General features: G+C 45.8%; 1 protein-coding gene and 1 non-coding gene across 2 annotated transcripts in view; both read left to right on the forward strand.

The window, feature by feature from the left end:
* Nucleotides 1-3,945: 3,945 nt before the first annotated feature.
* trnaa-ugc lies at nt 3,946-4,017 on the forward strand. The gene has a single exon. It is a non-coding gene; the product is annotated as a tRNA-Ala (tRNA).
* A 203-nt stretch (nt 4,018-4,220) lies between these two features.
* LOC124019351 (intraflagellar transport protein 172 homolog) overlaps nt 4,221-27,550 on the forward strand; it is a 28,405-nt gene continuing 5,075 nt past the window's right edge. Inside the window, exons 1-38 of the mRNA XM_046334670.1 lie at nt 4,221-4,414; nt 5,257-5,400; nt 5,588-5,700; nt 5,808-5,847; nt 5,952-6,017; nt 6,135-6,214; nt 6,309-6,396; nt 6,558-6,772; nt 6,898-7,021; nt 7,192-7,287; nt 7,505-7,666; nt 8,133-8,186; nt 8,397-8,500; nt 8,871-8,956; nt 10,330-10,442; nt 10,967-11,134; nt 11,486-11,622; nt 12,849-12,956; nt 13,854-13,938; nt 14,438-14,530; nt 14,672-14,749; nt 14,891-15,139; nt 15,740-15,818; nt 16,027-16,147; nt 17,239-17,383; nt 17,615-17,704; nt 17,935-18,032; nt 18,743-18,878; nt 19,036-19,152; nt 20,307-20,449; nt 20,850-20,943; nt 21,203-21,267; nt 21,839-22,019; nt 24,155-24,264; nt 25,393-25,522; nt 25,724-25,822; nt 26,264-26,373; nt 27,143-27,206. Of these exons, the coding sequence (XP_046190626.1) occupies nt 4,376-4,414; nt 5,257-5,400; nt 5,588-5,700; nt 5,808-5,847; nt 5,952-6,017; nt 6,135-6,214; nt 6,309-6,396; nt 6,558-6,772; nt 6,898-7,021; nt 7,192-7,287; nt 7,505-7,666; nt 8,133-8,186; nt 8,397-8,500; nt 8,871-8,956; nt 10,330-10,442; nt 10,967-11,134; nt 11,486-11,622; nt 12,849-12,956; nt 13,854-13,938; nt 14,438-14,530; nt 14,672-14,749; nt 14,891-15,139; nt 15,740-15,818; nt 16,027-16,147; nt 17,239-17,383; nt 17,615-17,704; nt 17,935-18,032; nt 18,743-18,878; nt 19,036-19,152; nt 20,307-20,449; nt 20,850-20,943; nt 21,203-21,267; nt 21,839-22,019; nt 24,155-24,264; nt 25,393-25,522; nt 25,724-25,822; nt 26,264-26,373; nt 27,143-27,206 (4,224 nt within the window). The 5' untranslated portion in view covers nt 4,221-4,375. The remainder of the gene's footprint in view (nt 4,415-5,256; nt 5,401-5,587; nt 5,701-5,807; nt 5,848-5,951; nt 6,018-6,134; nt 6,215-6,308; nt 6,397-6,557; nt 6,773-6,897; nt 7,022-7,191; nt 7,288-7,504; nt 7,667-8,132; nt 8,187-8,396; nt 8,501-8,870; nt 8,957-10,329; nt 10,443-10,966; nt 11,135-11,485; nt 11,623-12,848; nt 12,957-13,853; nt 13,939-14,437; nt 14,531-14,671; nt 14,750-14,890; nt 15,140-15,739; nt 15,819-16,026; nt 16,148-17,238; nt 17,384-17,614; nt 17,705-17,934; nt 18,033-18,742; nt 18,879-19,035; nt 19,153-20,306; nt 20,450-20,849; nt 20,944-21,202; nt 21,268-21,838; nt 22,020-24,154; nt 24,265-25,392; nt 25,523-25,723; nt 25,823-26,263; nt 26,374-27,142; nt 27,207-27,550) is intronic.

Below are 27,550 nucleotides of genomic sequence, written 5' to 3' on the forward strand. Positions count from 1 at the left end.
TGAATAAGCATATTTATTTGACAAAAATGCACCTAGTCGCCCATCAATCACGTCAAACACCTGAACTTCAACAATCACATTGTGTTAAAGAAATCCAAATATTTAACAATCTATATAGATATGCTTTTTATTCATAACATATAAACATCTGACTTGAAGTAAAGATTCAATGATTTATTCATCAATGCCAAAAAGGGATATCGAATAGCACCATATGAACTCTTCTTACTATACAAGAGCGCATAGATTTTTCTGCTTTTCCATTTTAGGGATTAGACAAGCACAAATAGCACAAAATGTAAAACAGCATATTGTGATTTTTGGTGTGTCACACCCTGATCTGTTTCACCTGTTTTTGTGATTGTCTCCACCCCCCTCCAGGTGTCGCCCATCTTCCTCATTATCTCTTGTGTATTTATACCTGTGAACTCTGTTTGTCTGTTGCCAGTTTGTCATGTCAACCAGCATTTTGGGGGAGCTCCTGCTTTTTCCCCAGTCTCTATTTTCTCTTTTTTGACCCTTGCCTGTCCTGACCCTGTACCCACCTGCCAGACCACTCTGCCTGCCCCTGAGCCTGCCTGCCGTCCTGTACCTTTGCCCCACCTCTTGATTACTGACATCTGCCTGACCTGAGCCTGCTGTCCTGTACCTTTGCCCCTGTTGCTGTAATAAACATTGTTACTTCGACACGGTCTGCATCTGGGTCTTACCTTGATACCTGATAGGTGGGTGAGTTACAAATGGAGAAACAACTGGATGTGTAGGGTATTTTTATTATGAAATACTAGGTCATCTCCAGCAGAATGAGGGAAACACAAAGACTCAAAACAAGGAGTTCCGCCATGCTTAATTTATGTCAATTTATATTGCTGCTGTCAATTATGAGCAGCACGTTTACCACTGCATTCAATCTGAACCCTAGAATAAGCAGGAGGACAGCATTACACAACTGGGAAAAGTGGTAGCAAAAAAACAGAACACCACAACACTTAAGGTTCTTACAGACAGGCTGCGGTAAGTGGCAAAGAGGTCTCATAGACTTCATTGGGAATAGGGTGGTGGGCGGAAAAACGCAAGCAGTTTTTCAAGCGGCGCGGTTTTTGGTGACTGGCCGCCGACCAGAATGCATCTTGTCAACCACTCAAACAATGCATTAATGACAACATTCCAGCTGACAGCAACCGGGACCGCTGGTCTCTACACACAGCAGGTGATTTCTCACGGTTCAATTGCCGTTTGATAATATATCTTCTTAAATGTAATGGCAAAATGTAGAATTCCGCCTAAATAGGCATACCCAAAAGTAACTGCTATTCATGTGTAATTATATGATTCTGACATGCAAGAACTTGGTATATTTGGAAAGATGACATCTGGAAGATTATGAGGAAATGATCAGAAGATAGGAGTTACAGTATATAGTTCAGAATAAACAAGCTCAAGCACACACAAAATAACTTTTATTTTTATTTTGAAAGTCATCTTTCATTGACAAGCTTTAAGTGAATTATTGCTGACTAGAGCTGGAAACACATCAAATGGCTTCCACAACATGTGAACAATATCAGGGAAAAAATGGGTTTGATAGACCTAACAACTAGAAATGGGCAGATGTTTTAGTGTGGTGTCAGGTGTGGTTCCTAACAACCTAAGGACTAATTTGATGCCCCCCATGTAGCTATATCTCAAACACAGACCAAATCGAAGCTTACCTTGTAAGATGTTTGAAAACAGGCAGACTAATAAGATATCCTCATTATCTGTGAAGTCCAAGGCACGACAAGGTGAGTACAAAAATGTACTGTATGCTGCTGCCTAAATGATGTAATATACCAGGGAGATATGTATATGGTAGCTAAGAAAGTAATATTAAGTGTATGTTGTGTAGTAAGCTGTTAGTAACCCATGTGCCTCAACCTAATAATTTGTCCCCGTTTCCCCTACTTTCGCCTACTGTTCTGACATGGTAGTGCAAATGTAGCCTATAGCCTGTTTTAGAGAAATGTAATCATCAAATATTGTAAGAGCTTTCATTGCTTATATGCCCCCTTTATTTATCTTACTGTTCTGACTTGGTGTACAGGGAGACAATTGTAAGAACTGTCCATATTCTGAATTCTGTTGCTGTACATTTCAAAAGTGCTGAATAAATAGTTGTATTGACCAAGTCCGTCCTTCGAAATGACGGATTGCCTCTTATCCACTCGTCGTTCCCTTATGGCATCGTTTGTACATCTCAATTGTCAGTAGAAACCACATTTGTTTAAGAAAGTCAGCCATATCAGCTGTTTTTTTCAAAGGCAGTAAATGAGGCTGAATTAACTCTTTCGCTGCCAGACAAGGCTCCACTGATTGTCAGGTGTAGCAGTTGTAAGGTGTTGGGACTGCTGTTGGGCACCGTTTGTCACCATTATAGTGCAATTAATGTATTGTTTAGTGTTGTGTATTGGAATTGCTGGCATGCATCTACAATGTTATTGTTTTTTGTTTGCCCCACCAGGATATCAATGCTAAAATCACCACTGAAATAAATACAACATCCCCTGAAGATTTTCCCAGCAGTTCACTTAATCCTGGCTCTTCAACCCCATTACTCCTCAAATTGAACAACAATTGCTCCCTTTCCCTCCCATATTTCTGGCACTGTAATAGAACACGTTCCACTGTCTCCATCTCCTCTTGACAATGATCACAGTCGGATGTTTCCCCACCAATTTCAATGTACTGTTGAGCCTTGTGTGTCCCAGTCTCAGCCTTGTGACTACACTTTCCTTCCTTCTCTCTCAGTGTCATGTTTTGTCTTATATTGTCTTGTCATTATGCTTGCCCTTCTGTTCGTTTCCCCCTGCTGGTCTTATTAGGTTCGTTCCCTTTTTCTCTCTCCCTCCCTCTCTCTCCTCTCTCTATCGTTCCGTTCCTGCTCCCAGCTGTTCCTATTCTCCTACTCAATCATCTAGTCTTTTCACACCTGTTCCCTATCTTGTCCTCTGATTAGAGTCCCTATTTCTTCCCTTGTTTTCCGTTTCTGTCCTGTCGGATCCTTGTATTATGTTCGCCGTGCTGTGTCTTTGTCTCGCCCTGTCGTGTCTTGTTTCCCTCAGATGCTGCGTGTGAGCAGGTGTCTGAGTCTGCTACGGTCGGTGCCTTCCCGAGGCAACCTACAGTTAATGGTCGAGTCTCCAGTCTGTCCTCGTCACTACGAGTGGAATTAAGTTTTTTATGTTTTGTTTTCTGCTCTGATTGTCCAGGAGTATTGCCTATTTCCTTTACTGGAATAAAGACTCTGTTTTCGCCAAGTCGCTTTTGGGTCCTCATTCACCTGCATAACACTCGGCCTGAGGATCTCCCTGCCCCCACCTTTTCCTGGATCTTATACAGGGGTCTTCCCTTCCTCTCCCTGTTCCACAACTCTTGTTACTTATTTTTAACCACTGTTCTTATCAACTCCTTCGCTTCTGCTTTACTGATTGACAATTCCAGCTCAACGTTAGGATGTTTAAGAGCCTGCTTGGCGATCACATCCACCTCCTCATTCCCCTCTACTCCCACTTGAGCTGGTACCCAGAGGAACATCACAAATATCTCCATCTGTTTCATAATCCAGAGATTCTTACCTTTGCCTTGATTTGGCAGTCAAAATTACCCATAACATTGTGTTTGTGTACACAATCTACACAGACATTCCACAAGACATCAGCGTGTCCACATTTTGAAGTTAGGTTCATGACCCTAAATGAGGAAAAGTAATTTAATTTCATGGAGAAAAAGAGGGTAGCTAATATTTTAGACAACTAAAACGTGGAAATGAGTCAAATTGACCCTCAACATAATAGGAGGGTTAAAAAATGATGCACTGTTTGAATCGTGTAAGATCTCACTTTTTCACCCATCTTAAACAGCTAATAGCGATATCATATCAGCTATTCCGAGGCTAAGCGTTAGAATGGGGATGTAGCTCAGTGGTAGAGCGCATGCTTTGCATGTATGAGGCCCCGGGTTCAATCCCCGGCATCTCCAATGTAGTTTTTTTTGCATTTCCATAGCACTGTTCTATTTGATGCGTTTCGATGTCAAGCTAGCTTTGCTAGCTGTTATTATATTTACAAATATTTTATAGTTAAAATGTAAAACATAGATATATATATCCAAGCTCTGCATACATTCGTGCGTGCTGTCGTCAGACGTTTTTGGGTAACACGCCCACATACGTGCCAGACAACTGTAACCAGGGTGAACGGATGTTTTGAAAAATGTCTGCCTCCATTATCAACATAACCAATTCTAACGTTAGCTAACGTAAACAGCAGTAACTTCGGGATTATATTATAAAGACTACACATTACATCAGTTACATAGATTAGTATAGATTTCAACCATGCAACTAAAGCATCTGAAGACGCTTTTAACGCCCCAAGTAAGCTCGGCCATTTTACTACTACAGTAGCTAGTAACGTTAACCACCACAGCTAACGTTAGCTAACAAACTAGAATGCTTTGATGACTAACGTTAGCTTGCTGCTAGCTAGCCCTAGTATGCCTCGATGTGTTATGTACTGAATGTGTAGCAGTCTCTTATTTTCCTGCATCACACTAAACAGAAATCTCCACACTTAGTGCCTTTAGGTCTCTAACCTAGGCTATTGCTGTTATCTGTCCCTTCATCTCACAGCACTTTTCTCAATCTGGTCATGTCTTTCAGATGGTCTGATGGCACACATGTGGTGCAGAGTATACTGTCACTTAGGCACAATTACTTATTCAATTCCCACCTTAAAAGGGAACAGCATAGGTTTCACCAGCGTCAATAATCCAGAATAATACAGATGTGAAATGTATACAACTGGATCCCGATGAGATTCGGTTTCATGTGGCGATATCCAGATGAACAATGTCTTTGTGCGTCTGCATTGCTTGCTGTTTGGGGTTTTAGGCTGGGCTTCTGTATAACACTTTGTGACATCTGCTGATGTAAAAAGGCCTTGATAAATACATTTGATTGATTGCTTGATTGATATCTAGCAAGCCTCAGCAAGTGTCCTTAACTAGCTAGATAACTTTTTACTAACGTTAGCTAATTTATGTCCATTTTTTTTCTTCAACTGAAGGTCCTAGAGGTCAGGGTGTGTAGACTTTTTGGTGTGTGTCCAGAGGCAGGATTGAAGAAAAACACTGCCAGGTTCACTGAGGTTACAGCTAGTTACCCATGTGAAGTAACTATACTGACATGGTATCCAATTTGTTGTCCCTTTACCACAGGAGGGAGCTGCAAAAGTGACTTGTATGACATGGGCACCGAATAATGGCAAATTTGCTGTATGCACTGTGGACAGAGTGGTCTTACTGTACGATGAGCAAGGAGAGAAAAGGGATAAGTTCTCTACTAAGCCTGCAGACTCTAAGGTTAGTAGGCATCTCAGTTGTCAAGTTTGACTATCATGTAATCCTCTCATCAATGGTGTACACACAACTTTTTATCTGACCAGTTTGATACCGGAAGCTTTTCCCAGAAACACTCGCACACAGCTTGCAACTGAATCTGGATTTTCGATAGAATGATAATGGTCTTGTGAAATGTATCTTCTTGCAGTATGGAAAGAAGAGCTATGTTGTCAAGGCCATGGCATTTTCTCCTGACTCCACAAAAATTGCCATTGCCCAAACTGATAACATAATCTATGTCTACAAAATCGGAGAGGAATGGTAAGAATGCTTCTGGTATTTGTATTTCGGCTGGGTTTAGATTCACAGATGGCCCTCTCTACCACCTCTTTGTTTCAAGTGTGATGTTTCTTCTTTATTTCTCACAGGGGCGAGAAAAAGGTCATCTGCAACAAATTTGTACAGACAGTAAGTAATCACACATTTCTGGGATGAGATAGAACTATGTCCAAGCTCTCTTTTGAGTTAATACAAACAACAGTCAATTTAAAAGCAATCTCATTGTGTTCCAGAGTGCTCTGACTTGTTTGCTATGGCCAGCAGAACACGCTATCGTTTTTGGATTAACGGAGGGAAAGGTAAGTCATTTACACAATCAATGTTTTTTTACTGCCAGTATTTTCAATAACAGGAAGTACTATGAGTTTTCTGAACATTGTGTTGGATCTTGATAAGTTTAGTTTGCTTCCTCCCAGGTTCGCCTTGCCAACACAAAAACAAACAAGTCATCTACGGTCTACGGGACAGATTCCTATGTTGTCTCATTGACTTCAAAGTATGTGCCTTTCTTTTTCTTTCTTTAAACCCTCTCATTCAAAGTTATAGTCTGATGTTGTAGCTCTAATGCTGTACTCCTCTCTGTCTGCTAGTGTTTCTGGGAAGGGCATGCTCTCAGGCCATGCAGACGGGACTGTTGTAAGATATTTCTTTGATGACGAAGGCTCAGGAGAATCTCAGGTACTGTACCCAATACGGACATTAAATCATTTCAATGTGTCCCTTGGAATTTTCTCATAGTACTCCTTGGGTCAAACCTTTTGCTCTCACATTTCACTGTTAACAAAAAAACATCTTATCAGGTAGATGCGTTGATGCATGTCTCTCCAATCTTTTTACAGGGCAAATTGTTGACCCACCCTTGCCCACCATATGCCTTGGCATGGGGCACCAATAGCATCATAGTGGCTGGATGTGACAAGAAGATAGTGGCCTATGGCAGGGAGGGTCACATCCAGCAGACTTTTGACTACAGCCGAGACCGCTCGGAGAAAGAGTTCACTGTGGCTGCCACCAGTCCCAGTGGACAGTCTGTGGTCATCGGCAGCTATGACCGGTCAGTCTTCATTTTGATACATCAGTATACAAGTAATAAGCATGATATTACAAATGTATCTTACATTGCTTGGAAGCAGGAAGTTCTGAGTGATAAACTGTTTTGTTCAAATTATATAATTTCAGATTGAGAGTCTTCAACTGGGGTCCTCGGAAAGGTGCATGGGACGAAGCATCCCCTAAAGAGATTCCAAACCTGTACACCATCACTGCCTTGGCCTGGAAGAAGGATGGCTCACGCCTCTGTGCAGTGAGTAACCATACATGAATGAACACACCTGTTCGCAAACAGTAATGAAATACTTGATTTTAGCTCCCAGTACTGTAGAAAGTAGACTACACGTTGCCTTTCACAGCTTTTCGCAATTCTAACTTTTGTGACAGCTTCATAAACATGTTTTTGTCAATCCCTGTGTTCAGGGTACACTGTGTGGGGGAGTGGAACAGTTTGACTGCTGCCTACGGAGGAGCATCTACAAGAACAAATTTGAGATGACTTATGTGGGACTGAGTCAGGTACGTTGTGGTATTCACCGCCTTCAGTTCAGAACGATAGCGGGGCACTGCAGTTAATCTGACGGGGTATGTTCAACTTGAGTCCTTGAGTTGTGGCTCAGAGACATGGTTGTATTGAGCTTCACTTATCATCACACCACCCTCCCAACAGTTCTTTGTCACTTATTTCCTTGCGGGTTTGAGGCTCTGACTTACTAACTGAACAATGTGTCTCCAGGTGATTGTAAAGAACCTGTCGACAGGGATGCGGGTGGTGCTGAAGTCCCACTACGGCTATGAGATAGACGAGGTGAAGATCATGGGGAAGGACCGCTATCTGGTGGGCCACACTTCTGATACCCTGCTACTGGGAGACCTGGCCTCCAACAAGCTCAGTGAGGTATGATGGTCCGGCCATTCACGAATCCTTTACTCTGCTAGTTCAGGTAATTCTTTCTCTACCTGCTCATGTGTGTGGTATACAGACTCAAATTTGAAGTGAGCCATTGGAAGAATCAAGACACTAAGTGCAAGAGATGTTTTTTTATGGGCCACCGTCCCCTCCTCTGTGCGAATATTCTCCCATATTGTCTGTGGCACAGTGAGAAACAAATTGCTCTATTGGAAGTTCCAAGGACTTGTTTTAAAAGTTCAAGGGCTGTCACGGTTCGGTGTGCTAATCCCTGTTTAACGGATAATTCTCAAAGAGCCTTCACTGGAGCTGGAGTGCTGCTGTCGAAAATGACAGACATACGCGATAACAGGCTGCAGTATGTATGTGTGTGTGAGGTAGTGTAAAGCAGGAAGTGACGCCCACCGCACTTCGCCCCGGGTAAACAAAGACCCCTCTTCCATTCTTTTTTCAGGTTGCATGGCAAGGCTCCGGGGGGAATGAAAAATTCTTCTTTGAAAATGAAACGGTACGATTCCATTCTTCTGTCCCTGTTTAGCCTTGTCTGCAGTTTATGTGCTGTAGTGAGGAGTTGTCAGGTTCTGCAATCCCAACTGATGAATAATAAAATACACGTCATGTCCCTGTTAACTGCCTGTCATTGCTTCTTGAACATAGGAATTCAGAATTCTCTCCTAATGGTAGGGAGTCAGCTGCTGACTGTGATGTGTGGTGTCAGGTGTGTATGATTTTCAACGCTGGGGAGCTGACGCTGGTGGAGTACGGCAGCAACGACATCCTGGGATCAGTGAGAACTGAGTTCATGAACCCACATCTAATCAGGTTGGCTTTCACTCATTCTCCTCGTAATGCATATATTTACAGCATATTATATTATAGAAAGCGGTTGCATTTTCGAACGTCACTGAGACATTGTTTGCTTGTCTTCTACTCTTACGTGAAGAATGGTCACTAGGTGGTAGTGTTGAGCTTTTGTTTGCACATGACAGTCGGGCATACTTTGAATGCATGAGAAGGGTAAGCGTTTTGCATGCAGCTGTCAAGTCCGTTTTCAGTGCCCAAAGTTAGTCATTACAAATCCATCCTAATGTATTCAGGCTGTCAAGATTGTCAGATTGGAGATATTTCTGTGCTAATGTTTGGATGTTCAGTTTTAACATTCCCCCTCTGCTTACTGTGTCTGCATCTCTAGTGTTCGTCTCAATGAGAGGAAACAGAGGGGGGTTGAAGGCAACAAAAAGTTAGCTTACCTGATTGACATCAAGACCATTGCCATTGGTAAGTGTGTGTGTGTAATGTCATGAATATGTGTGATGCAGAGTGTATGCTCCTAGAGATGGCGAACCGAGGACACGAAGACATGACTTCTGTGCTGCAGAAGGGTTGTCTTCTGGTCAAGGTCAAGCCAAGGTTATGACTCTGGTGCTTGTTGACTACAGCTTTCTATTCTCAGGCTTAGTTTTTCCAGAAATGTAAAATCTTGTCATGTGTTTTTATCGAGGCTATTACTATCTAGTGAAGGAATTTGCATCCAGAGTGACCGTGTGAAGTAATTGCTAAATATTTTAACTAAAATTGTCGGTCACCTTCACTCCAAGGCCAAGTTCTAGCCCAGCCCTCCCATCCAATTCTTATTTGCAGATAAAGAGAGTCTAACACACAAAGACGCTGACCTGCCCTTTTTGTGATGGATGATACCCATTCATGTAAAGGCAGGCAGGCGCTGCTCCGAGCGACTTGGTCCCCACGTTGCTAGGTATTGATTAGGTAAACGACTGTTTGATTTTAGCGGGCCCACCCCATCCCTCTCTTACCCCACTCCTCCCCTCTCTCCATTGGGGCAACTTAAGACACTAGCGCCTGTGAGGGCCGGTAAAGAATGATGCTGAGACAAACAGGCATATGCCGCTTCCAGATAACGGGCCTTTCAATTAGGCGCTGACCCCATGGTGGGCGGGTGGTGGGCGGCGGTGTAGAGTCTAAAGCACGGCCCAAGCCCAGACCCCGCCACAGTGCAGTGCAGGGCTGAGCTGAGCGCCATCTGCCCAAGCCCTGTCCACTTCCTGTGCTAATTAAGTCCAGGCATTTCCTTCTGTCGCTGCTGAACAGTTTTTTTGTTCAGGTGGTGAAAATGAGAAACAACCTCCATCCAATTTATTTCTCCCCTTTGAATGACAGGAGCAGTTTCTCTTTTTGTTTTGTCGCTTCTCCCCTCCCTCCCTCTTCCCTCCCTCTTTCCTTCCCTCCCTCGCTCTGAAAGTGTAAATTGGAAAATGCTATTTTAGCTTCTCAGAAGCTTGATTACAGGATAAAAGGAGAAGCGATGCCAGACCTTTCTGTCACATGATCCATTAGAGAATCATAGATGTTTGTCAGAGTGGATGTATACTACTGTGAACATTGACATATTCATATTGCATCATGGCTTTGTTCTGTAGGCCCCTCACTTACAACATACCGTTTTATCTCTTGTCTCTAGCAGATATATAGATATATAATGTGGCTTTAAACACGATACACCACCTACCCTCTTAGTACAAACTCTGGAGTTGAGAATGTTTTCCTTCTCGGTCTCTCGATGCCACCAGTCATTGATTGCTGCTACGACCTCGAGGCACAGCTCAGGTAATCTCTCTCCCTCCCACTCACAGTGGATCTGGCCGGCGGATACAACCTGGGAACCATCAACCACGACTCCAAGATTGACTGGCTGGAGCTCAATGAGACGGGGCGCAAGCTACTCTTCAGGGACAAGAAGCTGCGGGTGAGGCAGCAGCAGCAGCTCAAAGTAACGGGCTGCCTAGAGCTCTGTTTGATGTGCTCGCCCTGGGCAAAGGATGCCAAGCATTTTAATTGGGAATCCCTTTGGGAGCTTTTGACTGAAAAGTGGCTCATTGTACTCAGATGTTTCGCTATGGTTTAGAATTTGTTGTTGAGGACCCAGTAGAGCTGAAATTCTGGTTTTGAAAGGTGCATTACTGCTCGGATTTGAGTTTATTTGAGTAACATACCTGCTTCTCTCTCTCTCTCTCTCTCTCTCTCTCTCTCTCTCTCTCTCTCTCTCTCTCTCTCTCTCTCTCTCTCTCTCTCTCTCTCTCTCTCTCTCTCAATTCAATTCAATTCAATTCAATTCAATTCTATTCAATTCAATTCAAGGGCTTTATTGGCATGGGAAACATGTGTTAACATTGCCAAAGCAAGTGAGGTAGACAACATACAAAGTGAATATATAAATAATATAATAATATAATACATCTCTCTCTCTCTCTCTCTCCCTCTCTCCCTCAGCTCCACCTGTATGACATAGAGAGCAGTGTTAAGACCACAGTGTTGAGCTTCTGCTCCTACGTGCAGTGGGTTCCTGGCAGTGACGTGGTGGTGAGCCAGAACAGAGGCAACCTGTGTGTGTGGTACAACATCGACAGCCCAGAGAGAGCCACCATGTTCCCCCTCAGGGTGAGCGCAGGGGCAGTGGGGTGGGGGGGAGGGTCCGGCCAGCTCAAATGCTACTGGCAGGGCTAACGTTCGTCACCGTGTGGCTGAACTACTGAGCTGACTACTTTCTGTTTATAGACCTTGAAGTTTAATTCCCAATGTGACCGACTGTGTGTCGCTCTTCTTTTTCACCCCCAGCCGCTCAGAAACATTCATTTAGTAATGCCTGTGTTCTTATTGTCCTCCTCTGTCTTGACGAACCTTTGATTAAGTCTCTGAGTGCAGTGAAAGGCACACAGTGTAATTATCTCCTAGCAGGTAGAACTACAAGGGCTGAGAATAGGGCTGATTTGGCCTCTCTGTTTTCCACAGGGGGATGTGGTGGATCTGGAGAGGTCCAATGGTAAGACAGAGGTGATTGTGACTGAGGGGGTCAACACTGTGTCCTACACCTTGGACGAGGGCCTTATCGAGTTTGGAACAGCTATTGACGATGGCGACTATTATAGGTTAGTATATACCTTTTAAGAATGCAGTGGGTCTTTCGGAATGCACAAAAGTGGCAGCTTACAATGTAATACAATTCCAGTTGCTGAATTGGTTTTTGATAAGATCCCTAATTGTGCAACATCCAGGGTGGAATTAATGTGGGTTTAGAATGCAACTATTTTGGTCCGCATTCCACACTCAATGCCGCCTATTTGAAGTGCATGTAGTCTATTTTGACAACTGCCACTTTTCTTCTTCAAAGAGGGGCTTAGGTGGTGGGGTCGTGGCAACGGGTGCTGTCGGCCCCTTTCTGAGCGGCTGAATTTTGTAGAACATTTTACAAGCCACCATCTTGACACTGTAGAGAAATGTGTGCATTTCAGAACATTTCATACAATGAATTCTATTCATTTGGCCATGGCTAATACTGTGTTATCTTGCTCAGACAAACTCACAAAATGAATACTGCTATATTCATTGTTTTGGGAATCTTAAATTCTCTCTGACTATGTAGCTTTTATTTTGGTAATTCAATTGTACGCTGTTTGGACTTAGGAGGACCGAAAAAATGCTTAGGTGGAAAACTCCCTGTGTTCAAACTGTCACCGTATAGCTGCAAAAAAAGAGGGTTGTTTTTCTGTTGAATCTGTTATTTCTAGTTACACTTTGTTGCTCTCTCCTGCTGTGAGCTGTCCCTGTGGATGGTCCTGCTGTGAGCTGTCCCTGTGGATGGTCCTGCTGTGAGCTGTCCCTGTGGATGGTCCTGCTGTGAGCTGTCCCTGTGGATGCTCCTGCTGTGAGCTGTCCCTGGATGTGAGCTGTCCCTGTGGATGGTCCTGCTGTGAGCTGTCCCTGTGGATGGTCCTGCTGTGAGCTGTCCCTGTGGATGGTCCTGCTGTGAGCTGTCCCTGTGGATGCTCCTGCTGTGAGCTGTCCCTGTGGATGGTCCTGCTGTGAGCTGTCCCTGTGGATGCTCCTGCTGTGAGCTGTCCCTGTGGATGGTCCTGCTGTGAGCTGTCCCTGTGGATGGTCCTGCTGTGAGCTGTCCCTGTGGATGGTCCTGCTGTGAGCTGTCCCTGTGGATGGTCCTGCTGTGAGCTGTCCCTGTGGATGGTCCTGCTGTGAGCTGTCCCTGTGGATGGTCCTGCTGTGAGCTGTCCCTGTGGATGGTCCTGCTGTGAGCTGTCCCTGTGGATGGTCCTGCTGTGACTCTCGTGTGTGTGTGTGTGTGTGTGTGTTCCCTCAGAGCTACAGCGTTCCTGGAGACTCTGGAGATGTCCTCGGAGACGGAGGCCATGTGGAAAACTCTGAGCAAACTGTCTCTGGAGGCCCGCCAGCTCCACATCGCAGAGAGGTCAGCACAACGGGGGACCACACGCATACTGCGTCACTCATGCCTCAACATACACATACACACTCTCCACTCATGCCTCAACATACACATACACACTCTCCACTCATGTCGTCGTGCGTGTCCCCGAGGGGGCTCGGTAAAACCTAAACAACAGCACCGTTAGGCTTATCTACTAATACAATCCTTTCTCTCGCTCTCTCTCCGTTTTAACTTGTGAAAAGTGACTCGCCTCCCGTGAAGACGTTTAACCCGGAGCAGCCTCCTCCCTCCTCAGTGTTTTTATCTGAGCTATGCGTACGTGACTGGGGGGAGAAATAGTACAGCGCTAAGCAGTTCACCCAGAACTGAGAGTACTCTGTGCCACGTTGAAAGATGTGTCCCTGGCTAGAAAAAGCTATCTCTCTCAATAGGACTCACTTAACTTACCCTGGTGGTGCTTACTTAAGCTTTTGTGATTTTTTTTTTTCTTCTTTGTCTTTGTCTTTTTCTGCAGGGTGAAAGTTATATTTGACTGTAGCATGGCATCAGTAACGCAGCGGCCGTTCCTGATGTATGGGGGTTGATTTACATAAATCATGCAGAGGGGGGAAAAAAAGGTTTTGTCTGCAGAGGAGAATGTAAATGAAGGAGGGTAGGGTAGCTAAAAAGAGATGCTCCTCTTTTGATTGCGAACGCAGCTTATTAGTGTGATGCAACTTCCCCGAAAGCTGGCGATACAGGCAGCCTAAGTTGGAAAGCCGTTGAAATGTTCACCCCGGCGCTGTAGCATGGCTGAAGGCTGTCGATAGAACGGCCTCGGTGTTTGTTGAAGAGGTTATGTCAAGAGTTTTTTTGTCTGTACACATTTGTTTTTGCTGCGCCCTCAGTGTCCCTTAAGTTGTTTTGTGTGTTTTTTAGGTGCTTCGCTGCCTTGGGGGATGTCTCCAAAGCTCGCTTTCTGAACCAGACTAACAACATCGCTGACCAAGTCTCAAAGGAATACGTACGTACTGTAGTGTGTTGGTCTGTCATGCATCGCCGGTCCACACCTCCCTTCATAACTGGCAGTAGATATACTGAGTAGTGTTGGAGGCTCTAGTTTGGGTCCATCGTCATCCAGGCCCTGAGTTGGAGGCAATCTAATCCAGGTGTCCCATCTGGGGCCACGGGGCTCAGCCCTGGGTGTCTGTTGGGGCCCTTGTGTGGGTCTCTCTGCCCCCTGGAGCATGGACACATTGGCACCCCTGCCAGCACAGCTGCTCCCTGACTGGCCAGGCCAGTCAATCCATCCATTACATCACTCTGCTCCACTGGGCTATTAAACTCCATTAATGCGAATCACACACATGAATGCACACACACGCAACCCCAGCACCTGTTTACCATTGTTGAATGCAGGGCGGCCCGCCCCAGTCTGATAGAAAGGACATGCCATACCCTGTAGCCTTTCAGAAACATGTTGAAGTTGGTCTTATGTGACACTTGCCTTGTCTAATCTCCAGGGTGGTGATGGCACCGAGTTCTACCAAGTCAAAGCACGCCTCGCCATGCTGGACAAGAACTACAAACTGGCTGAGGTGTACTATATGGAGCAGGTAGGAGGGTGTAACTTGAATGTTGGAATGTCTGTCTAACACTATACAACTCAGTGAAGCGTTTGCTCTCTAGGGAAAGCATGAAGAGCCTCCCCAGTCTCACCGGGATGTGTGTCGATGTGTTGTGTGACCGCTCTGTAGAATGCCATTGATGAGGTGATGGAGATGTATCAGGAGCTTCACATGTGGGACGACTGCATCGCTGTGGCTGAGTCCAAGGTAAACGAACACTGAGAGACTGTACTACCCGCACACGGCATTGTTATTTTATCAGCTATCTGCAAAACAATTAATAATAATAACAGAGCTTTTCCCCCATGAAACTGCAACATAGCCCTTATTGAAGGAGTGTCTTCCCAGGGCCACCCAGAGCTGGACAACCTGCGTCACAGCTACTACCAGTGGCTGATGGAGACCAACCAGGATGAGAAGGCCGGCGAGGTCAAGGAGGGGGAGGAGGACTTCACGGGCGCCATCAACCTCTACCTCAAGGCGGGCCTACCGGCCAAGGCCGCCCGATTGGCTATGAGCCGCGAGGAGCTGGTCACCAACTCTGACGTCATCAACAGGATCGCGGCTGCCCTCATCAAGGGAGAGTTCTATGAGAGGGTGGGTGTCATGACTGCTGCAAAATCACACCGCGAACTCGGCGGCTGTCGTTACACGAGGCTTCTTCAAGACGAGTATCGTGTCCAGCGACAGAGTAAAAGTCTTAATGGAATGAGGTGAAAGGTTGCTTAGATCCTGCCATGCGCTCCTGATGGAGAGGCCCAGAGCGACTCGGAGTGATTGTCTCGCAATGTGATTTGTGTGTGATAGAGAAGTTGGTTTGTCTCTGGTAAGGCAGGTGAAGTTGGTGCAGAGAGAGACAAATGTGTTCTAGCTCAGTGTCTCTGTGTACAGCGTGAACCTTTGTTTCCTGCCTGTGTCTCTGTGGTGGATGACTCCTCTCCTCAGAACCGATGTCAGGGAAAGTGTATGTCTGTCTTAATAAAGGATGTGTCTGGGAGGATGTTAGTCGGCCTTCTGCTTTTCTCTCGGTCTGCTCTTTTTCTCTTGCTCTCTCTCTGAATGTCTCTCTCTCTCTCTCTGTTTCTTTCTCTTTCTGCTCTTGAACCATCTGGTTATGGACCAGAGGCGCTGTAAGTGACTTAATGAGAGGGAGGAAGTTGAGTTGAACTAAGTAACTTTCCTCTCTCCCATGATCAGGCAGGAGATCTGTTTGAGAAGATCAGGAACAACCAGAGGGCTCTGGACTGCTACCGCAAGGGTAACGCCTTCAGGAAAGGTAGGCCTGACACAGCACTGAGGGTGAATATAAGAATGAATATCGCCAGTGTGTAGTGGTTAGGACGAGACCATTCATACAGTATGTATTAGTTATTTCATTAATAGCCCAGTCATTATGTTGTTGACCGAGTTGGATATGAGCTTGGAGAATAAACTGTGAACTGTATTGACGTTAATGTAACTGTGACGTCTTTCCCTGAGCGGAGCTGTGGAACTGGCTCGTGTTGCCTTCCCAGCTGACGTGGTGAAACTGGAGGAGGCCTGGGGAGATTACCTGGTCCAGCAGAAACAACTGGACGCCGCCATCAACCACTATATAGAGGCTGGGTGAGTCAGCGCTGCTGTCTGCCCATCACGTACTACAAGGAGGGAGGGAGGAAGAGAGGTGTAGAGGGAGTGATAGAGTGACGGATAGAGATGAAAGGAGTTGGGAGGCAGGAGGAGGTGGTGCGAGGGGTTTGTTTATAGTGAAGTGAATGATTCATTTCCTGTGTAATCAAATGGAGGTGTTGTTCATTAGGCAGCGCAGGGCTCCAGTCCCGAGGGCAGGCTGCTTTAGATAGCACACTGGATGCTCATTGGATGGCTGGCCCTCTGGTAATACTGTGGTGGTCTGACTGACTGGCATAATGGGCCTCGCTAAAGCTCCATCCCCTACTAATCACTTACTGCTGGGAATCAACACAGGAGTCAACTGAAATAACCAATAAAAGTGGTTTGACAGGATTGTAACATTGACTCTTAATTGCCATTCTAGTCTTAATTGCTCCCTGGTTGGGCTGGACATAGCCTATTAGTTGTTCCAAGTGGATGAATAAAGTTGCTTTGTATTGTATTCTTTGATTAGTTCTATGTCCTTTGATGGTGCAAACGCCTCCTCTCGCCCTCTCCTCTACCCCCCTCTTCTCCTCTCCTCTATCCCCCTCTTATCTTCTCCTCTCCTCTATCCCCCTCTTCTCCTCTCCTCTATCCCCCTCTTCTCTTCTCCTCTCCTCTACCCCTATTCTCCTCTCCTCTATCCCCCCTTCTCTTCTCCTCTCCTCTATCCTCCCTACCCCCTCTTCTCCTCTCCTCTATCCCCCTCTTCTCCTCTCCTCTACCCCCTCTTCTCCTCTCCTCTATCCCCCCTTCTCCTCTCCTCTATCCCCCTCTTCTCCTCTCCTCTATCCCCCTCTTCTCCTCTCCTCTATCCCCCTCTTCTCCTCTCCTCTATCCCCCTCTTCTCCTCTCCTCTACCCCCCTCTTCTCCTCTCCTCTACCCCCTCTTCTCCTCTCCTCTACCCCCTCTTCTCCTCTCCTCTACCCCCTCTTCTCCTCTCCTCTACCCCCTCTTCTCCTCTCCTCTATCCCCCTCTTCTCCTCTCCTCTACCCCCCTCTTCTCCTCTCCTCTACCCCCCTCTTCTCCTCACTATCGTAGCTGTTCCTCGAAGGCCATCGAGGCTGCCATAGGGGCTCGCCAGTGGAAGAAGGCGGTCCATATCCTGGAGTTACAGGAAGACCGGTCAGGAGGGAAGTACTACCTGAAGATAGCCCAGTACTACGCCTCAATCCAGGAGTACGAGGTAAGAGGAGGAAGGGAAGGAGAGAAACACAGCCTTATTCCGGCTGTTCTGATGAGTCAGGGGCCTTTCAACGTGGCAGCTGGCAATGCCTACTTATTCCAGACCTGACTCCCTGCTGCCTCTGTGCTGCATGTTTGCATAAATTAACGAAAGTATTGATGCATTACTTACTTTGAGAGCTGGAATCCACAGAAAGGAATGTACAGTATGTCTCTCTCTGTGCGAACCCAGGTTGCAGAGCCCCTGTTTGTGAAGGGAGACCACATCAAAGATGCCATCGATATGTACACGGTGGCTGGGAGGTGGGAGCAGGCTCATAAGGTATGCATCCTCCTCAATGTCCCATCTTATCATCTGGCTCGCCCAGCTTAAATTGGCAGGCAGTTGATTGTAACAGGATACACTTCTGTGCTTTCTATGTTTAGTTGTGACAGGCCTGTGTGTTCATTTAAAGTGGGATGTTATGCACAGTGAATTGGAATGACAATCACAGTGAGTTAAAGTGACGCTTGGTACGGTGTCCATGCGCACTCACACACATTGTGTCCTAGCTGGCAGCGAAATGTATGACCCCAGAGGACGTGTCGACACTGTACATCAACCGAGCCCAGGACCTGGAGGGAGAGGGGAAATACAAGGAGGCAGAAAGGTAACCTCTCTCTTTCTTTCTACCTCATCTCTTCCTCCCCACTCCCTCTCTCTTCCTCCCCACTCTTCTTTCCTCTCTCTCTCTCTCTCCATCCTCTATCATTCATTACCCTCCTCTGTTTTCAACCCGTATCGACCAAAACCCTGCTGCCAAATTAATTATGGATTTTATCACGGGCAAAGTTTGCTGACATTGGGCTACAGGGGCCTGATTTAACAGTCACTTTATCCAGAAAATTGTCTGTTGCAGTTCAGGTCAAGGTTCTACTGCAACAAATTGATAAACAAAAGTGTTCAATTGCTGTGCGTTGATAGCAAATTGGCCTTTAATAAGGTGCCCTGGCTGCGTCGTGTCTGAAACATAATCATTACACCTAACTGAACAACCCCTCTCGCCCTCTAAAGGAGCCTGTGCCTTTCCATATTAGACAGAGTCATCTCCCTCACACGCTGCCAGCCTGCCACAAAGACCGTGTGTCACCACGTGCCCCCAACTCTGTGTCATCCCAATACCTGTCTATTTTATTGATCTCTACTGTGACAAATGTGGAGCAGAATTCATCATCAGCAAAGGGCAACTTCATTTTGTGATGAGAAGTTACATTTTCTGCTCGTTCTTAATTTGCGGTTAATGTAATCAGAGATTAAGAATGACTCCATTTTAGTGCAGAGCAATGCAATCAACTGTGTGTGTGACTGGAATATTCGCAGGCTGTTTGCGACAGTGGAGGAGCCGGACCTGGCCATCACCATGTATAAGAAGAACAAGATGTTTGGCGACGTGATTCGACTGGTGGCCAAACATCACCCAGACCTGCTGTCTGAGACTCACCTGCACCTGGCCAAGGTCGGAGATAGGGGGCACTGTCGAAAGAAAAAACATAAATATCATATTGGTATCAATTTGAAAAATATCTTATGAGAGGGACTCGATGTGGTTTAGATTAGCCAGGATAATTAGTTTGTCAGGTTACTGAGTCTGCGTTGTCTAATATTTATTCCAGGAGTTGGAGACAGAGTCCAGGTTTTCAGAAGCGGAGTACCACTATATGGAGGGCCAGGAGTGGAAGGGTGCAGTCAACATGTACCGTGTCAACGACATGTGGGAGGAGGCGTACAGGGTACGTGTCCACGTTAGAGCCTTGACCGATATGTGTGTGTGTGTAACGATATATCGGTCGGGCTCTAGCCCACATCACAAGTTGACTTTCGTCTCTCGCTGAGAGTCCCTGAGATAGTGAGTGTCTGTGAACAGCAGGACAGTGTGACAGTGTGATTATGACGCCCCTGGCTTGGCCTGTAATGCCGTATCGAGGACAGTGGTCTGTGCGAACACAGCAGCACAGGATGGACGTGTTACACTGCAATACCTCTCACTGCTTACAGGCCTCCTAACACTCTCTGTAAAAACATCACCACCTGACTGCAACTCTGCTACTTCGGCTTCCTCCTTTCTGGCCCTCCACTATACTATAGAGGCACATACACTGAGTGTACAAAAACTTAGGAACACCTTCCTAAAATTGAGTTGCACCCCTTTTTCTCCTCAGAACAGCCTCAATTCGTCGAGGCATGGACTCTACAAGGTGTCGAAAGTGTTCCACAGGGATGCTGGCCCATGTTGACTCCAATGCTTCCAACAGTTGTGTTAAGTTGACTGGATGTCCTCTGGGTGGTGGACCGCTCTTTAAAACACGGGACGGGACACTGTTGAACTTGAAAAATCCAGCAGCATTGCAGTTCTTGAAACGCTCAAACTGGTGCGCCTGGCACCTATTACCATACCCTGTTCAATGGCACTTAAATATTTGGTCTTGCCTATTCACCCTGATTGGCACACATACACAATCCATGTCTCAATTGTCTCAAGGCTTAAAAATCCTTCTTTAACCTGTCTCCTCCCCTTCATTTACACTGATGGAAGTGGACGTAACAAGTGACATCAATAAGGCATCATAGCTTTCACCTGGTCAGACTATGTCATGGAAAGAGCTCCTAAAAGTCCCTAATGTTTTGTACACACCCTCTTTAATTAACACTCAGTTGGACATCCATTTATTCAGAGCTTCACTACAGAAATGCCATTCATCTTGCACTCTCTACAGAGATCTCCTCTCTCACAGTTCCTCTCTCCTTCACTCTGTCTCTCCCCCATTTGGCTCGCTCCCTGCTCTCAGCATGTGCAGTGAGCGACACGTGAGGCGGTTGATGGTGGGAGCTTCGGGCGTATGAATCTGTGGTTCCTAATCCTCTTCCCCTCCTACGTGTGTGGCAGGTGGCGAAGAGCCACGGGGGAGCCAGTGCCCACAAGCAGGTGGCCTACCTGTGGGCCAAGAGTCTGGGAGGGGAGGCTGCCGTCAAACTGCTCAACAAGTTTGGTCTGTTGGAGACCGCCATCGACTTTGCAGCAGACAACTGGTGAGCAGATCAATGTACTGGACTGCACTTTACTGTACTGCCTGGAACCCCATGCTCTTCAACATTGCTTTCATGTTTACGAGGTGATCAGGAATGTCCCTGTAGTCAAGTGTCCATCACTGGGAGGTACTTGAAGTATCTGATGGATTTGTTCTCTGATTGACTCAGTATGAAGCCTATGAAATAGCCTGAAATGTTCAGCAACACAGAATTTGAAAATGTCTTTATTTTCACTTTTATTGTGGTGTTTTACTCATAGTCTGAAGCATTGAATTCTATAGGCATAAGCTGTTTAAGACCTTCCCCATTCGTTCCTAGGACTCAGTATTGATGAAGCTGCTGTACCTCTGTGACCTTGACTAGGGAACTGGTTTTGACCCTTCTCTTGTCCTCCTCCCAGCGCCTTTGACTTTGCCTTTGAGCTGGCTCGTCTCTCCACCAAGAACAAGATCCCTGAGATCCACCTGAAAAACGCCATGATGCTGGAGGATGAGGTAACATATATATACACACACACACACACACACACACCACTTCCAACTCCTCCTCCCAATCCCAGTCACACACTCATTGTCATTCAAGGTTACTCTGCAGCTTGCATCGTCTCAAAGTTTCAAAAATATTTACTCCGTTGCCTGCCCAAATTTGGGTCTGAGCGCAGTGTTTCTTCCCTTCTTCAGCCATTAAATGTCACGCATGCATTATTAATCCCTCCACCACCGAGCACTGAGCCGTGATGTTTCATTTTTCAAGGGCAAGTTCGCCGAAGCCGAGACGGAGTTCATCAAAGCGGGGAAGCCAAAAGAGGCAGTGTTGATGTAAGTGTATCAGGAGCTTTTCTCTTGTGGCGTTGGCATGTGTCCCCTACAGAAGTCAAAGCTTCAAGCCTTCCTGAGTCGACTTCAAAAGGAGCGCTGGTGCCAGCACAGCTCTTGCCTCTTCCCCTTCAGAACTTCCCCTCACTTCTCTGTACATTGGTTATAGACCACCTATTAAGTGAGTGTGAGATGATGTGGTGGTGCAGGCAGACAGGTTTGGTTGGAGGGGAGCTCAACTCTCACACAGGTAGCAGAGGAACCCGAGCCCTGTCACCGAGACTGTTTGATGTCTGCTTCCTGGAGAGGGGTGGGGGTGTATAGGGTGGGAGAGAACTGTACTCTATACTGTAGACAGACCTACAGTATGACAGGGCTACTGGAAGATCACAACATTAGTGTTTTTAGTGGCATATCGTCTGGCTAATATAAACTGGAGTTGAAGCCTTTTAATCTGTGAATAACAAGTATTTCAGAGAGTGTTTGCTGTCTGCAATCTGATAAACAAAACGTTGAACTTGAACCTGTAACAACACGAGGGAGGTTAAATCACAGCCCGGTGTGTCCCTTACAGGTACGTCCATAACCAGGACTGGGTTGGAGCCCAGAGGGTGGCGGAGGCCAACGACCCTGACAGTGTATCAGACGTGCTGGTGGGCCAGGCCAAGTTCTGCTTCGAACAGAAGGACTTCCAGAAGGCTGAGGCCTTCCTCCTCAGGGCTCAGAGGCCAGAGCTGGCCATCAAGTACTACAAAGTAAGAGACTGGGTGTTTCTCAATATGCGTTACCATGCTCCGGTCACGCATATTAGAACACGGATCGGCAAATTTCAACTGAAAATATTCCCAGGATTGTTGAATTGTTGTAACCACTTAAAAACCACCACAAAATGTATTGCAAACAATGGTGGCTGGTTTTGAGCTGAAGCGAGCGAAAATCTTCACTGGCTTCACCTCTCATATGCTGCCTGACAATATTTGATCTCGACACATGCTCTGTTCATTTCGACATGTTTAACTACCTACAATGTCCACTGTAGCATGGGAGTGCACAGTGCTTCTCAAATGTACATTTTTATGCATTCTACTAAACAGTCTCCATATAGACGTCCATAAAAAAATGTTTTACTGGTACCGGGGGACCTTCAGACACCTGTGGGCGACCTAGAGCAAAACAACCTACATGTACAGTGCCTTCAGGAAGTATTCAGAACCCTTGACTTTTTCCACATTTTGTTACATTTACAGCCTTATTCTAAAATGGATTAAATAAAAAAAGTTCCTCAGTAATTTACATACAGTACCCATGGAGTCCACCTGTGATAAATTCAATTGATTGGACATGATTTGGAAAGGTACACACCTCTCTATAAGATCCAACAGTTGACAGTGCACGTCAGAACATAAAACAAGTAATGAGGTCGAAGGAATTGTCCGTAGAGCTCCAAGACAGGATTGTGTCGAGGCACAGATCTGGGGAAGGGTACCAAAACATTTCTGCAGCATTGAAGGTCCCCAAGCACACATTGGCCTCCATCATTCTTAAATGGAAGAAGTTTGGAACCACCAAGACTCTTCCTAGAGTTGGCCGCCCAGCCAAACTTAGCAATCGAGAGAGAAGGGCCTTGGTCAGGGAGGTGACCAAGAACCTGATGGTCACTCTGACAGAGTTCCAGAGATCCTCTGTCGAGATGGGAGAACCTTCCAGAAGGAAAACCATCTCTGCAGCACTCCACCAACAAGGCCTTTATGGTAGAGTGGCCAGACGGAAGCCACTCCTCAGTAAAAGGCACATGACGGCCTTCTTGGAGTTTGCCAAATGGCACCTTAAGACTCTCAAACCATGAGAAATAAGATTCTCTGGTCTGATGAAACCAAGATTGAACTCTTTGGCCTGAATACCAAGCATCACGTCTGGAGGAAGGCTGGCACCATCCAGTTTTTCAGCAGCAGGAACTGGGAGACAATTCAGGATTGAGACAAAGATGAACGGAGCAAAGTACAGAGAGATCCTTGATGAAAGCCTGCTCCAGAGTGATCAAGACCTCAGACTGGGGCGAAGGTTCACCTTCCAACAGGACAACGACCCTAGGCACACAGCCAACTCAACGCACTAGTGGGGACAAGTCTCTGAATGTCTTTGAGTGGCCCAGCCAGAACCTGGACTTGAACACAATCAAACATCTCTGGAGACTCCTGAAAATAGCTGTGCAGCAACGCACCCCTTCTAACCTAGCTGAACTTGAGAGGATCTGCAGAGAAGAATGGGAGAAACTCCCCAAATACTGGTAGCGTCATAGCCAAGAAGACTGCTGTAATCCCTGCCAAAGGTGCTTCAACAAAGTACTGAGTAAAGGGTCTGAATACTCGTAGAGCAAAACAGAGAAATCCATGGTGTTCGTCTTTCTATAGAGGGCTCATAATAGTTTGTAGGCCAACCTGACGACTTTGTGCGAAGACCGATTTTCGTGATGTCTCATGGTCTGACAAACACCTCTCTAGCTTTGTCACCTTTCACTACAGCTGCGGAAGTGCAACATCGGCAGATGCGGTGGATTGAGAAGCGTCCAATGGAACTAAACAAATATCTCTCGTTTAAACTGACAGATTTTTTTCGGAATTAATGTGTTATGTTAATACAATTTCTGCGGAGGCGCGGACATCGACTCTAGAGTTTTTTTTTTCAATCAGAGGGTTCATAATCAAGTCAATTCACCATTCCCTGTGTTCTGCTATATGGTGGTAGCTTTACAGAGAACACTACAGGTTAAACAGAATACTGCGCTCCGTAATGTTTTCATTCCATAATTCACACTGGTTGTTTTGCTCGATGTGCTTCGCAGAGTTTGGTGCCCCCCGGGTACTTGAGTGTTGTTGTTTTGTTGTCTCAGGACGTGGAGATGTGGAGTGATGCCATGCGGATCTGTAAAGAGTACCTCCCCAACAAACTGAGCGTCCTCCAAGAGGAGTACGAGAAGGAGGCTGCCAAGAAGGGCTCCCGGTGAGCAAAACACACAATAACACCTGTGTTTTTTTTACATCACATGTTCCTGGTTATTTTAACATTTTAATAACTCTGCTTGTGGTCTTGGAGAGGCAGAGAAAATGTGTCTGAATGTTACATGTTAAACGAGAAGGAGAAGAAAGAAAGGGCTATGTACACACTGTTGTGATGTGGTCTGTTATTAATCTAGATGCTCATTGGGTCGGTGCGTTATTAAAACATGGCAGCTTTTTATCCTAAATTAAATCCATAATGAGCAGCTAATTAAAGTGCAGACACGCAGCGCCTCTATCCGTCTCCGACCATCATTTCCCTGCTTTTAATGACTTGTGGGAAAACATCAAAGGCATGTCAAAAGGACAGGGGAAAAAAGGAAAGTAGGACATTTATTTTGCACAGTCTTCAGTTCAGGCCCCAATTGAGAGTAATTCGGCCCTCTTGTACTGTCAGTCATGCTCAATTGAGAGCCAGAACTCTCTAACACATGTTGCCTTTCACTTTGACTCTTGTCTCTGTCTTTAACATCACAAGGGTTGGGTTTGTAGCGCAGGGGAAGAGAGATCTAAAATTTGAACGGGAGGAGTCTGTGTGCAGGGCACTGTGTAGAGCAGAGGTGTCAAAGAGATGGCCAACAAGGGGGTCCAATAGGGGGGTGAAAACAAACTCAATATACTTTAAAATGACTAAAACCAAACCGAAATGGTGTATAAATGATAATGGACCTACGTTCATACAGTTTCCTGAAAAATGTCAAGCTCGCTAATAATCACTGAAGTGAAAACTAGACCGTCAGGGAGCATTAAAAAAAGATGGATAGAGGACCATTTTTTGCACGTTTTCAGTGCGGCCATCCGGACCTTGATGAAGACCGAATGTGGCCCCCGGGGCAAAATGTCTCGTATTTGCCTTCACAGTAGTGTCTTAGAATACTTCCTTAACTTTAACATCAACAGACATGTACAGTTTTATTTCTGTTCTTAGAATGGGCTTCCAAGTCTTTCATTCCAGCTCTGTTATTCCCTACACATCCATCTGGTCCCTCGGTTGCTTAACAATGCAGCTCAGTTATAGTTAATTCATAGTGCCAAGGTTCTGTGTCTGTGTGTGTTCTGTGTGTGTGTTCAGAGGGGTTGAAGGCATGGTGGAGCAGGCCAAGGAATGGGAGCTGTCTGGGGAGTACGCCCGGGCTGTGGAGTGTTACCTCAAGGTCAAGGACTCCACCAACGGGCCCCTTATGGAGAAGTGCTGGATGAAGGTGCACAAAAGAACTCCACGACTGGCAATGAATGTCACTATAACCTAACCCACATGTGCTGTCCTTACAAACCGACTGGTGTATGACACAAGCCTCTATCTGTGGCCTTGGATGACTGTCGTGCCATGTGATGTTCCCTGTGTGTTTCTGTGACCCAGAGTGGAGTGCCTCATTGTTTCCTGTGTATGTGACCTCCCATAGGCTGCTGAGTTGGCCATCAAGTTCTTGACCCAGGAGAGAGCTGTGGATGTCATCCACTCTGTGGGCCCTCGCCTCACCCAGCTCAGGAAGTACAGCGCTGTAAGTCACCACACACTTCCTGCTGTTGATCCCTCAATACTAACAGGCTTTTGAAATGGATTATTTTGTGTTATTTTGTAAATGCATGGTTTTAGGCTGCTGTATGTCAACAGGTATGTGAAATTGTATTGGGAAAAATGCTTTTTAGAAAGTATTATTATTATTGAGTGTAGCAGATAGGTATCCAACCAATGATTTTGTAGACAGGTCCCTTGTGTCGCTGATACAAATATTTATTGGACAAAACTACATTCAGAAACAGCTTTTTATTAATCTAAAGGTGTGTGTGGAGGCCATTCTGCCAACGGAAAGCGATGGTTTTGGTGCGAGTGTGTTGATTGAAAAAAAGACTTCCCCAAACCAAGGCGTCCATGTTTTATGCCTCGTCTCTGGCGTCCTTCAAGAAATCTTTTGAGATTCCAAATGTTTTATTTTCCTTAGGCGGCTGAGCTGTACCTCAACCTGGACCTCATTAAGGAAGCCATAGATGCATTCATTGAGGGAGAAGAATGGAACAAAGCCAAGAGAGTGGCCAAGGAGCTGGATCCAAGGTGAGCCTGTCGGCCAGGCCCACCACTACGGCTCTGCCTGGTCGCCCCTAACAACAAGCCTAGCCGGCTAGAATACCTCATCTGTCATTAGGCTACAGAAAGAGAAAACACACAGAGGCCTCACAGGCACCCGTCAGCTGTTGCTGCCTCTTGAAAACAACACAAGGCCTAGGACAGAGGTAGCTCCAGACCTCCAGTTAATGAATGGAATGAGATTCCTGTTTCATCTATTCTGTATGTTACATTATAGTCATTTAGGATCTTATCCAGACTGAAAGACAATAGCTAACTTTACAATGGTTTAGTTATTTATTGTACATTTTGTTGAAGCCTATTCGATTAGACAATGTGATTGCGAAATGCACACGGCTGTTGTCATGCTTGACTTAGCCTTGTCTCAACATCCCTGCTTGCTCCCACTTATTACTGTGATGCCAGTCTCATTATGCTGCTTTAGTACAGTGCATTTGTGTTGTGATTTGTCTATCTGGGGGACTATTACATGGTTGCATTGCTTCCGTGTACCCCAGCTCCTGAACAGTCATCCTACATAACGGAGGATCATTTACTTTCCTTCTACATTGTGTGTCTGTCCTAACGGCTCTGTCTGTTGGAGGCTTGAAACACTCAAAACATTCAACTCTGGCTGAAAATTATAGCCCTTATCATATACTGTAGCTGGTTTATTTGATTCTTGATTGTTTTGCCGTTTTCAAGCGCTTTGAGATGAAGTTAAATACCTTTTTTTGATCGTAATATATTCGTGTAGGTTTGAAGGTTATGTGGACCAGCGATACAAAGAACACTTGAAAAACCAAGGCCAAGCCGATTCGGTAAGTAGCTACAATTGAACGATAATACGTATCGCAAACAATAAGCCGATTTCTCAGTCGTGCCTAGCAAGTACAGTATAACTTACAATATCAATTTTTTAGGAATAAGCTTGTGATTTTGCGGTGGTGTACTGTTAAGATGTCCTATCATGCCACAGTGTATGCCAACCTCTAATTCCTCAACTCTCCCTGCCTTGTCCTGCTCTGCCCCCCTACTGTTGGTAGGAGATCATTGAGATGGTGGCCTATATTCCATCCACTCAGAAATCAGAGCTGAATAACAAAATGGATCCACAGTCCTTGTTCTCTTTGTTTTGCCACATCAATGTGGCTCAAGAGCAATG

This window comes from Oncorhynchus gorbuscha, unplaced genomic scaffold (genome assembly GCF_021184085.1).
Source record: "Oncorhynchus gorbuscha isolate QuinsamMale2020 ecotype Even-year unplaced genomic scaffold, OgorEven_v1.0 Un_scaffold_8:::fragment_8:::debris, whole genome shotgun sequence".
NCBI lineage: Eukaryota > Metazoa > Chordata > Actinopteri > Salmoniformes > Salmonidae > Oncorhynchus > Oncorhynchus gorbuscha.